Source organism: Oncorhynchus mykiss, chromosome 6, assembly GCF_057628025.1.
Source record: "Oncorhynchus mykiss isolate SJ-2025 chromosome 6, ASM5762802v1, whole genome shotgun sequence".
NCBI lineage: Eukaryota > Metazoa > Chordata > Actinopteri > Salmoniformes > Salmonidae > Oncorhynchus > Oncorhynchus mykiss.
The window spans coordinates 53,909,304-53,922,227 of NC_143027.1; the positions used below are offsets into that span (position 1 = coordinate 53,909,304).

Consider the following 12,924-nt stretch of genomic DNA (forward strand, 5'->3'; position numbering starts at 1 on the left):
GCAATTCCCTGAGACAGGCTCTTAATTTTACGCTGTTCCGACCATCCTTAATGGAATGTTATTGGATCGTATCAGAGTGAGGCAATGGACAGAAATCCAGGCAATTTGGGCCAAGGGGGAGCTGTCCATTTTTCACTAAAGGGGAGAAACTATCGATTAGAGGATTCAAATTATATTATTTCACCTGCTCCGCTCGTTCATCATGGGAGAGACATGGAAAAGAACATGCTACTTCACAAAATGGAGGATGGGTAGAGGAAGGAGCGTCCATGGAAAAGACAGAGAATATGGAAAATGGTTTTAAAAAGGTATCCATGCTCTCATTTGTGTGTGTGATATAGAAAGTCCATTAGGAAATGCAATGTGTGTGTATATGTTGTATGTAAGTGCAGGATCTGTGAGGATGATTGTGCTTGTAATGTGTGTGTGTGTTGTACTCTCCCTGCAGTGTTTGTGTATGTGTAGTCTCTCTGCGGTGTGTGTGTGTGTGTGTGTGTGTGTGTGTGTGTGTGTGTGTGTTTTCTCCATCAGCTCAGTGAGTGCCTCTCCATCTGCAGGGGGGACAGAGTAATGAAGTTTCCTAAAGAGGAACTTAAACAAGGATTAGACTTATCAATCACCCAGCACTAGAGCACTGCCACACACAACAACAACCTGCCTCCAGGGACCTCTCTCTCTCTCTCTCTATGACTAACTCTCTTTCCCTCGCTTGGTATTCACCCTCTACACCCACTCTATTTCTGTAACCTTTTTCCTTTCTCTATACCTTGAGTGTGTATATACCTGTATGACTGCAGGTTTAGAGATGAGTGTGTCTGGTTTGAGGACCTGCACCACGGCCTCTGGCACCACGGCCCTCTTCATGCACGCCATCTTGAACCCGTATACGTCATCCCAGAATGCAATGCGGTCCTGGTGCTTCTCCGTGTCGCCCACTGCCGCCAGGCTGATGGTGCAACGATCAGGGTAGACTAAAAAAGAGAGTAAGAGGGTGAGATGTATGGACAGACTGAACATAGAGGAGAAGAGTGATATGGGATAGGGATATGCATTTGAAATTATTTCACTATTCGAATATCATGATTTTTTTCAATTCGGAAAAATAAATAAATAAATACAAATAAATAAATAAATCCTCTACTCTCATCACCAATCACATCACTAGCCTTAGAGCGTTGGACTAGTAACCGAAAGGTAACCAAAATATAAAGAAAACAGAGATATCTCAGGTCAGGGCGTGACAGGGAGTAGCAGCAGTGTAAAAACAAAAAGGGGGGTGGGGGGGTCAATGTAAACAGTCCAGGTGGCCATTTGATTAATTGTTCAGCAGTCTTATGGCTTAGAGGTAGAAGCTATTAAGGAGCCTTTTGGTCCTAGACTTGCCGTGTGGCAGCAGAAAGAACAGTCTATGATGATGGTGTTGGGTGACTGGAGTCTGACAAATCTTTGGGCCTTCCTCTGACACAAAATAGTATATAGGTCCTGGATGTCAGTAAGCTTGGCCCCAGTGATGTACTGAGCCGTACGCACTACCCTCTGTAGCGCCTTACGGTCAGCAGTTGCCACACCAGGCAGTGATGCAACCGATCAGGATGCTATTGATGGTGCAGCTGTAGAACGTTTTGAGGATCTCGGGACCCATGCCAAATCTTTTCAGTCTCCTAAGGGGAAAAAGGTGTCGTCGTGCCCTCTTCAAGACTTTCTTGGTGTGTTTGGACCATTATAGTTCGTTGGCGATATGGACACCAAGGAACTTGAAACGCTCGAACTGCTCCACTAGAGCCCCGTCGATGTTAATTGGGGCCTGTTCGGCCCGCCTTTTCCACAATCAGCTCCTGTCTTGCTCATGTTGAGGAAGAGGTTGTTGTCCTGGCACCACACGGCCAGGTCTCTGATGACCTCCCTATCGTCGTTGTCGGTGATCAGGCCTACCACTGTTGTGTCATCAGCAAACTTGATGGTGTTGGGAGTCGTGCTTGGCCACACAGTCGTGGGTGAACAGGGAGTATTGGAAGGGAAGAGGGGCCCCAATGTTGAGGATCAGCTTGGCAGATGTGTTGTTGCGTACCCTTACCACCTGGGAGTGGCCCGTCAGGAAGTCCAGGATCCAGTTGCAGAGGGAGGTGTTTAGTCCCAGGTTCCTTGGCTTAGTGATGAGCTTTTTGGGCACTATGGTGTTGAGCGCTGAGCTGTAGTCAATGGTATTACAAACTCGGAGAGGTTGAAAATCCCAGTGAAGACACTTGCCAGTTGGTCCACGCATGCCTTGAGTACATGTCCTGGTAATCTATCTGGCCCCGCGGCTTTCGGAATGTTGACCTGTTTAGAAAACTTTTTCGGGATCGGTGTCCCTAGCATGAGGTTGTAAGTAACAAGAACATTTCCCAGCACATAGACATATCTGATATTGGCAGAAAGCTTAAATTCTTGTTAATCTAACTGTACTGTCAAATTTACAGTAGCTATTACAGTGAAAGAATGCCATGCTATTGTTTGAACATGAAAAGTTACTAATAAACAAATTAGGCACATTTGGGCAGTCGTGACACAAAATTTTGAACAGAAATGCAATGGTTCATTGGATCAGTCTAAAACTTTGCACATACACTGCTGCAATCAGTGCTAAATCATCACCCGTTTGGCGAAGTAGGCTGTGATTCGATGAGAAATGAACAGGCACCGCATCGATTACATGCAACGCAGGATACACTAGATAAACTAGTAATATTATCAATCATGTGTAGTTAAATAGTGATTATGTGAAGATTGATTGTTTTTATAAGTTTATTGCTAGCTAGCAACTTATCTTGGCTTCTTGCTGCCCTCGCGTAACAGGTAGTCAGCCTGCCACGCAGGCTCCTCGTGGAGTGCAATGTAAGGCAGGTGGTTAGAGCGTTGGACTAGTAACCGGAAGGTTGCAAAAACGAATCCCCGAGGCTGACAAGGTAAAAATCTGTCGTTCTGCCCCTGAACATGGCAGTTAACTCACCGTTTCTAGGCCGTCATTGAAAATAAGAATGTGTTCTTAACTGACTTGCCTAGTTAAATAAAAGGTGTAAAAAATATATTTTAAAAATATTGGCCAAATCGGTGTCCAAAAATACTGATTTCCGATTGTTATGAAAACTTGAAATCGGCCCTAATTAATCGGCCATTCCGATTAATCGGTCGACCTCTACTTAAAAGTTTTTTCTTTCAAATGGTACCAAGAACATGCATATCATTGATGCCTGAGTTACAGCAGTTAGATTTGGGTATGTCATTTTAGGCGAAAATTGTAAACAAAGGGGCAGATCCTTCCTCTTGCTCAGTTGTGCACTTGGGCCTCCCACTCTTTCTATTCTGGTTAGAGCCAGTTAGCGCTGTTCTGTGAAGGTAGTTAGAAACAGCGATGTATGATATCTTCAGTTTCTTGAAAATTCCCCCATGGAATAGCCTTCATTTCTCAGAACAAGAATAGACTGACGAGTTTCAGAAGAATGTTCTTTGTTTATGGCCATTTTGAGCCCGTAATCGAACCCACAAATGCTGATGCTAAAGATACTCAACTAGTCTAAAGAAGGCCAGTTTGTTGCTTCTTTAATCAGGACAACAGTTTTCAGCTTTGCTAACATAATTGCAAAATGGTTTTCTTATGATCAATTAGCCTTTTAAAATTATAAACTTGGATTAGCTAACACAACGTGCCATTAGGTCACAGGAGTGATGGTTGCTGACAATGGGCTTCTGTACGCCTACGTAGATATTCCCTAAAAAAATCTGCCGTTTCCAGCTACAATAGTCATTTACAACATTAACAAACTCAACAATGTATTTATAATAAATTTGATGTTGTTTTAATTGACAACAAATTAGCTTTTCTTTCAAAAACAAGGACATTTCTAAGTGACCCCAAACTTTTGAAAAGTAGTGTGTGTGTGTGTGTGTGTGTATGTGTGTATATATATATATATATATATATATATATATATATATATATATATATATATATATATATATATATATATATATATATATATATATATATATATATATATATATATATATTCAGTATAGTGTATATCAGTTTACGAGGCAGGTACAACAGTAAACAATTTTACTAGATTTGATTACTTGTTACCATATTTAGCTTACCATATGCTGACCAATTTCTCATAGAAGTTATAAAAGAGGAAAGGAGGCAAGGAAGTTCTTGAAAACATTACCCTAACAGTATGAAACATGAATTTCACTCTCGGACTGAAACCCCATTATAAGAGACTTCTGTTGACTCGGCATCCATTTCATAAAGCACCAGTAACGAGTATATCCATCAAATACCAGACCTTTATGGCCGCTCTATCCTACTTTTTACACTTTGTCAATACTGACCTGGTTTGTGACACATGTTTATGACTGGGACAAAAAATACAAAACATGCTTTATGTAGAATACATTTTTTAAGTATTTAAAATTAAAAAAAAAAAAACATTCCTGCAACTCAGAATTAAATCAAGGGAGTAATTCACCTCGATACAGCCACAGAGCCAAACCAGGCTCTGGTTATACGAAGACATTAAACCCCATCTGAATGTATTCTATAAACATTAAACCATGAATTTGAAATGAACATTAAACATGAGTCTTAATGTGTTTTGTAAACGTTAAACATCTAAAAATGAGTTCATCTGACTGGTTAATCGGCTTGGTGATTTGGCAGAGGCTGAAGTGCTTGGGGCCATGGCTGTTCCCCCCCCCCCATGGAGGGACATTACAGCCATATGCTTAAGTGCTAGAAATTAAGAAAGATATAACCACTTCAAAGTTGTCACAAAATAACTTACTGTCACAAACACAATATCGAAGAGTAGACTGTACATGACACACACACACACACCTGACTGGCGGGAAGCTACGGACAGCAGAATGTCTTTATTGCAACAACTGCTGTCTACTGTCGAACTCATTGTGAAATCCATGGACGAGGATTGCTTTGGTGCTAAACATGGATACATGCACATTCTTTTAAAAAGAAAGGAAAGATGACAGGAAAACAGTAGTATGTAGTTGGGTAGGACGGCAAAAATGAAAGACCCGGAAAGGTGTTCAAGTCTCCAGCCAACTAAGCCATAGACTGTTTTCACTGCTTCCACACGGCAAGCGGTACCGGAGCATCAAGTCTGACACCAACAGGCTCCTGAACAGCTTCTAGCCCCAAGCCATAATACTGCTAAATAGCTAACAAAATGTCTACACTGACCCTTCTATTTTATACAAAAATGTGCACTCCCATGCACACTCAATCTAGGAACATTTTACATACTCACACTGACACTCCAACACACACACACTTAATTTGCACACATACATAACACACACACACATTCATTCTGACTCAACACAAGCACACACTCACAGTACAATCATCATATTCGCTGCTGCTACTGTGTTTATAATATATCCTGATGCCTGGTTACCTTACATACTGTATCTAACCCTGCCGCTCCAGCATCCCTGCACATTGTAAATATGGTATTGGCAGTGGCACTGGAACTGATCCTATATATAGCTCACTTACTTCCTCGTGTTCTAGTACTACTGCGTTGTTGGAAAAGATCAACCAAGAAAGGCATATCACCGTACCGGTGCGCATGACAATAAAAACGTGAATTCCAGAAGAAGCATAACGCCTTCTCAGCGTAGAAAAACGTACTGTAAATGTAAAAAGTGTGTGTACATGGGAGAACAGAAGGAGATACATATCCAGGCAGCAATGAGCTCACGTTTGTCCATACAACTGTGTATGTCAGACTTAGTTAGTGCGTGAACAGTCGCGGGTTGGACCTAGTTGATAATGTTCGCTAGTGAGAGTGCAAGACCAAGACAAGCAGGCGATAGTCATACATTGAGAGACGTGTCCGGCAATGTTTTAATAATTGTCATTTTTATATCTGCCAAAAAAGCAGACAATGACCTGCTAAGGGAAACACTCGGCAAAGGTTAAGTTCGTTGTTGTGGTGCTAACTTGAAGTTGTGTTTTTTTGACAATCCTCATATAAGATGTTATGGCACTTAATAATTAACTATTATCCTGCACTTCGTGTATTCCCCTGACACGGTCTTTCCGCCAGCACGCACGCACGCACACACACCAGGACACGCACACACAGTATTGCTCTCATTTATTCATGCGACAAGGCCACAGAAGACAATCATACAGTGACAGAAGAAACCTTGCACAGACTGTTCTGTCTGACTACCAGTAACCGAAAGGTTGCTGGAAGGAATCCCCGAGCTGACAAGGTAAAAATCTGTCGTTCTGCCCCTGAGCACGGCAGTTAACCCACTGTTCCCTGGGCGCCGAAGACATAGATGTCGATTAAGGTAACCCCCCACACCTCTCTGATCGCAGAATAGCGCATATTAGCAAATTAACATACTCCACTCCCCATGGTCAATAATACAAGCTATCCACCTCATTTTCAAACGTTGCTATGGGCACAGCCAAACAACGGAAGTGATGGATTCCACTTCGGCTTTACTTCCCTACTGCAGTTTGTCGGTGGCAAACTTGCCAGAGTAAAATATTTGAAAAAGTCCATTTAGAGAGTATAAAAGTCAAGTAAACAAGTATAAGTGTATAAGTGTAATTTTATGCGTATTTAATTTGTTCGCTTATGTTAGCTAGACTTACTAGTAGGCTAGTTCAGTTGTGATAACATTAGTTGTGTTGTGTCAGAAACAGGAAGACTCTGAATGGATGGAGACAGCTATGTGATGAGTGTCTCACGGGCTCCTCTGATTGGCTCTTCAGCCACTGTGACACCTGCCACCATGACGACAGATTTGTCATTTAATTTTTCCCTGGATTACTGGAGCAAGTGAGTAATTATAAGGGCCAGGTGAGAGAAGAGGGATGCTGATTGGGAAGGAATGGAACAGGCCTGAAAAAGAAAGGGGGAGGGAAGAAGAGAAAGAGAGAGATAGGGGTGGGAGAGAAGAAAATAGGAAAAAATGCAAGGGAGGAGGGATGCTGTACTGTAGATGGAGAGAGAGAGAGAGAGAGAGAGCGAGTCAGAGGCGGTACACAGGCATCCCCAGATTCATGGTTTTGACATCTGTGTCCTTCTCGACTCACTGCTCACAGCCCGTTTGGGGGGTGGGGGGGTGGACGGACAAAAAAAGATCCCTTATCCCTTGACGCTGGACTACTCTGGTGAATGGGGACACATTTAAGGATGAAGAGGTTGTTAATGTGCTGGGTAGAATGAGGGAACTTCTGAAACACACTAATGTAAAAACACACACACAGGAGATAGAGAAATAACACGCATGAAGGCACACACGCCCATCAGTGAGTTATAGTGAAATAAGAAACCCCAAAAAGGAGAGAATGCTTGACAAATAATGACTTCCAACCAAGAGAAATCAGAGAAGGTGGGGATTCAGTATCTTACCTATACTCTTTATCCTTCATTCTTTCTCTTTGCCCTCTGCTCCCCTCATCTGGCTCTGCCCCCTCTTTCCTCTTCATCTCATTCCATCCCTCTCTCTCTCTAACCTCTCATTTTCTAACCTCATCTTAATCTCTCTAACCTCTCACTCACTCTCTAGTCTGCACCCTCTTCTCCCCACCCCTTTCTCTTCCTGCCCCATCCTTCCCTCTCTCCCTCTCCAGGTGTGTGACCTTTCGGCTGTCCCTGACAGCCAGTAAAAGGCAGTGTTTCAGAACTACTCCTGTGTCAGGCCCTGTTTGTCACAAATCATTAAGCCTGGCCAGTGACAGACAGCAGCTGACCCTGAATATCCATATGCTCTCTCACACACACACCAGTGCGTGCACATGCCGGCATGGGCTACATACCTGCGGTAAAAAGCACAAAAACAAACAGGCAGGAAAGCAGTGAAATACTGTACTGTGTACCATCTGTCAACATGTGTACAGACTAGAGCCGGGCGATATGGACAAAAACTCTTCTCAAAAAATTGACCCATTTTGCTTGATAACGATAAATACAACGATTTGTTTCACTTTTAAATGCACAGTTAATTTCCATTAGCGGCAGGGTTCTAGACAAACTTTTTCCAGTGCCTTTAAGAAGTAAGACAACTGAGATGGTATGGTTAAAAAAATAAGTTAGCTATTTCATCTAACATGTCCAGAGAATGCATGATTTCTATTTTGATATGCAACCTGATCAAATAGGATCCAGAAAGATCCGATTTATTTTTGACTCTTTAAGCGTGATTTGTCCGTGATGGTCAGTGATGGTCTGCGCACCAGAAAAAAGCTCCTCGGTAGTCGTCGCGTCCCAGTCTGTTGACAGATGCTACGCTACCATACCAGTCATGTTATGTGTTTCTGTCCACAAGAGAATACTTTCAGCATTGCTCGTTCAGTACGCAAATCGAGAGAAAAAAACAAATGTGACGTAACAAAAGTTGCTTCGGTAAGACGAAGACAATGTTGGTGTCTATTTTTCAATTTATCGTCCCTGCACTAGTGTGCTTACATACACACACACCAAAGAAAACCATAATTAAGAGAATAGAACTTTGCAATGCATCAACTGCAGTGGTTTTGCGCTTTAGTAAAAAATAAAGCAGTGAAGTCTGCCACAAGTGATTTCTCCTATAATTTAAAACTCCCGTTGCTCCACTTTTCACCAAAGTGGCATGCACGGCCTGACATAAGGCTCTGGAGACAGGTATACACAAGAACATTTTGTAAATGTACATATAAAACCACACTGAACTGGCATTGGATGGCTACTGCCTTCTACTGCACTTCCTACAGGGGGCATTTGGTGGACTAGTGGAACAATACTGAAGTGTGTGTGGTGTGGTGTGTGTGCGTGTCCATGCATGTGTTTGCATCCATGTCCATAATAGAAAAACAAGCTGCCTGATAGCTCTGCTCAGTCATTGAGGTCACATGACGGTCATGCTTCGTCTACTGACATTTTAAGCTCCACCCACAATATAATCAACCACAATAGATAGCGCAATCGGAAAAAACCTGATCTAGCATATTAAGTGTATATGTATTTTTTTTTTTTTTTTGGGGGGGGGGGGGTCTTCTTACTGTATATACTGTACATATACAGTAGGGTATAGGGTCGTTCTATATGAATTCAATCACTTTTTGACTGAATCATTTGATGTGATATTCCTCCTTAGTAGCTTGGGTTAATGTCCCTATTCAATCACTAAGACCAGCAGGCTGTATAGAACCATCATAAATGTGCATCGTTCTTTTATTGTCCATTCGTATTGTTCTTGTCCTTTTCTTAAATGCCATTATAAAAAGTGTATATGATAGTGCAACACATTTATCCCAATGGGGAAAATTAAGTAAGTACAGTACAGTACAGAGTGTGTGCGCGTGACTCACCTGAGCCCCCCTCGGCCAGATAGAGGTCTCTGGCATAGAGAACCGAATCCAGCATTGACTCAAACAGCAGGAAGTAACCCTGGAAGAGAGATAGGACAGATCAGTACAATACAATGGTCAGGGAGACATGCATCGGAGGGTTGCTGTCAATATCTCAGGTGCCACTTACTACCGATGTGCCCTTGAGCAAGGCATTTAACTCCAGAGTTGACCCTGTGCTGCTCCCAGACTGTAATGTGAGTAATTGTGTGGTGGGGATGGGTACCGTGACAGCAGGTTCCAACACATTTCCGTTGTCTCTGCATAATGGATAAATAAAGATTTGATTGTCTATTTCATATGATCTCGTCACGTCTTGAATTAAATTTTGCTCCGGTGATTTTAAACATGGGAAAACATAGTCGAACAAGCAACTGCAATTGAAATTCGAGGTGAGATTTAAATAACTTAATATAATACAACTGTGACCAATTACTATCAGGTTTGGGCAAAGGTTGATAGAGTTTTCTTAATATATGGCGCTGTTGTTTGAAGTCAGGTCATCACCATCTGTGGTTAGTTTTGGTCACAATACTTTGTTTGGGTTAAGAGTGTAGTGTAGGCGTCCATCTGCATGAGAAAAGGAAAATATAAAAGAAAATACCTGTTTTGTTAAGAGGACATTTTACGCCAAATCAAGACATGGAAATGGTTACAGAAGTTGTACCACAACACTCCGCATCCAGGTATGAAGCTCTCTCATTATTAGTGTCTGTCTGAACACATGCACTGTTTCCATAGCTATCATAGTAAGCTGGCTGGCTAGCTAGCTAGCTAGCTATATTGCTGTGTAACAGCCAACCCGAAATCAGGACATTTTTATATTCAAAGTTAGTAACTAGCTAGCTAGCTACTAATGTCATTTAACTGTAATAAACATATATTTTTTTTAAATTGCAGGTTAGATTGCCATTTTGGCTAGTTGGCAAAAACAAACTAGCTTGCAAGCTAGCTAACAAAGATGCTAGGGCTAACGTTAACGTTAGATAGGCTAGAGTAACTACAATAACTGTTCTTCCTTTTTTGTATTAGCTAATGATGTGTTTTTGTTTTCATGGTGAGCAGTTGATCAGCTGAATGCCAAGTAATAGAGATTGGAGTAAGAGCGACAAAAGATCAGTTATTCCCATTTAGACTTAGACAGACCAGTTCCACATCCTAAAATGTTCACAAGGATTTTGATTCATGTTACTTGTGTCACAGTTCTCAAAATAAATATTAAATTATTGATATGATTGGAACTCACATGCCAACACATAACAATAAATAGACTGACAGTAGTGAGAAATATAAATGGTTTCAGCTGTGTGATTCTATTAAAACCACCTGTTGACTTTCATTGCTAATACACCACACTGACTTTATCTTCTCCAAAATACACTGAGTATACCAAACATTAGGAACACCTTCCTAATATTGATATCTCCTCCCCTTCCATCTACACTGAATGAAGTGGATTTAACAAGTACATCAATAAGATATCATAGCTTTCACCTGGTCAGTCTATGCCATGGAAAGAGCTTAATCTTAATGCTTTGTATACTCAGTGTATATCCACTGGACCGAAAGAGAAAAGCATCAGATGCCATAAACAGAGCAGAGGGAACTAAAATAAAACTAAAATGGCATGCCAGAGATGGGTTAGTTTATAAATGTGAAGCAATCCATACATTTGAAAAATGCAGTACTCAGTTCTGAAAAGAACCTCGTACAAGGAATTTTAATGATTTGTAACCTCGAGATTTAAGTGTTGAATACCTTCTGTAAATTAGGCAGAATAACATTCTCTCTATTCCACAGACTTTGGTCGGTCATCCTGAATTCCTATCGGACCTTGTAGTCAGCAGATAATATTCACATTTTTGGTGACTTTAATATTCACATGGAAAAGTCCACAAACCCACTCTAAAAGGCTTTGGGAGCCATCATCGACTCAGTGGGTTTTGTCCAACATGTCTCTGGACCTACTCACTGCCACAGTCATACTCTGGACCTAGTTCTGTACCGTGGAATAAATGTTGTGGATCTTAATGTTTTTCCTCACAATCCTGGACTATTGGACAACCATTTTATTACGTTTGCAATCGCAACAAATAATCTGCTCAGACCTCATCCAAGGATCATCAAAATGTGTGCTATAAATTCTCAGACAACCCAAAGATTCCTTGATGCCCTTCCAGACTCCCTCTGCCTACCCAAGGACGTCAGAGGACAAAAATCAGTTAACCACCTAACCGAGGAACTCAATTTAACCTTGCGCAATACCCTAGACGCAGTCGCACCCCAAAAAAGCATTTGTCATAAGAAACTAGCTCCCTGGTATACAGAAAATACCCGAGCTCTGAAGCAAGCTCCCAGAAAATTGGAACGGAAATGGCGCCAAACCAAACTGGAAGTTTTCCGACTAGCTTGGAAAGACAGTACCGTGCAGTATCGAAGAGCCCTCACTGCTGCTCGATCATCCTATTTTTCCAACTTAATTGAGGAAAATAAGAACAATCCCCCCCCAAAAAAATGTATACTGTAGCAAAGCTAACTAAAAAGCAGCATTCCCCAAGAGAGGGATGGCTTTCACTACAGCAGTAATAAATTCATAAACTTCTTTGAGGAAAAGATCATGATTATTAGAAAGCAAATTACAGACTCCTCTTTAAATCTGTGTATTCCTCCAAAGCTCTGCTGTCCTGAGTCTGCCCCAGGACCTTTAGTACTATATCTCTTGACACAATGATGAAAAGAATCATGGCCTCTAAACATTCAAGCTGCATACTGGACCCTATTCCAACTAAACTACCGAAAGAGCTGCTTCCTGTGCTTGGCCCTCCTGTGTTGAACATTATAAATGACTCTCTATCCAACGGATGTGTACCAAACTCACTAAAAGTGACAGTAATAAAGCCTCTCTTGAAAAAGCCAAACCTTGACCCAGAAAATATTTAAAAAACTTTTGGCCTATATTGAATTTCATATTCCTCTAAAGAAATTTTGAAAAAGCAGTTGCGCAGCAACTCACTGCCTTCCTGAAGACACACAATGTATACGAAATGCTTCAGTCTGGTTTTAGACCCCATCATAGCACTGAGACTGCACTTGTGAAGGTGGTAAATTAACTTTTAATGGTGTCAGACCGAGGCTCTGCATCTGTCCTCGTGCTCCTAGACCTTAGTGCTGCTTTGATACCATCGATCACCACATTCTTTTGGAGAGATTAGAAACCCAAATTGGTCTACACGGACAAGCTCTGGCCTCGTTTAGATCTTATCTGTCAGAAAAATATCAGTTTGTCTCTGCGAATGGTTTGTCCTCTGACAAATCAACTGTACATTTCGGTGTTCCTCAAGGTTCCATTTTAGGACCACTATTGTTTTCCCTATGTATTTTATCTCTTGGGGATGTCGTTCGAAAACAAAATGTTAACTTTTACTGCTATGCGGATGACACACAGCTGTACATTTCAATGAAACATGGTGAAGCCCCAAAATTGCCCTCGCTGGAAGACTGTGTTTCCGACA

General features: G+C 41.5%; 1 protein-coding gene across 6 annotated transcripts in view; it reads right to left on the minus strand.

Moving 5' to 3' along the window:
- LOC110526154 (protein arginine N-methyltransferase 3) overlaps window positions 1–12,924 on the minus strand; it is a 110,136-nt gene that overhangs the window by 55,047 nt on the left and 42,165 nt on the right. For all 6 annotated transcript variants that reach the window (XM_021606802.3, XM_021606801.3, XM_090238190.1 and 3 more), the window contains exons 11-12: window positions 9,374–9,452; window positions 784–971 (exon numbers count right to left, since the gene is read on the minus strand). In XM_021606802.3, coding sequence (XP_021462477.2) covers window positions 784–971; window positions 9,374–9,452 — 267 coding nt within the window. The remainder of the gene's footprint in view (window positions 1–783; window positions 972–9,373; window positions 9,453–12,924) is intronic.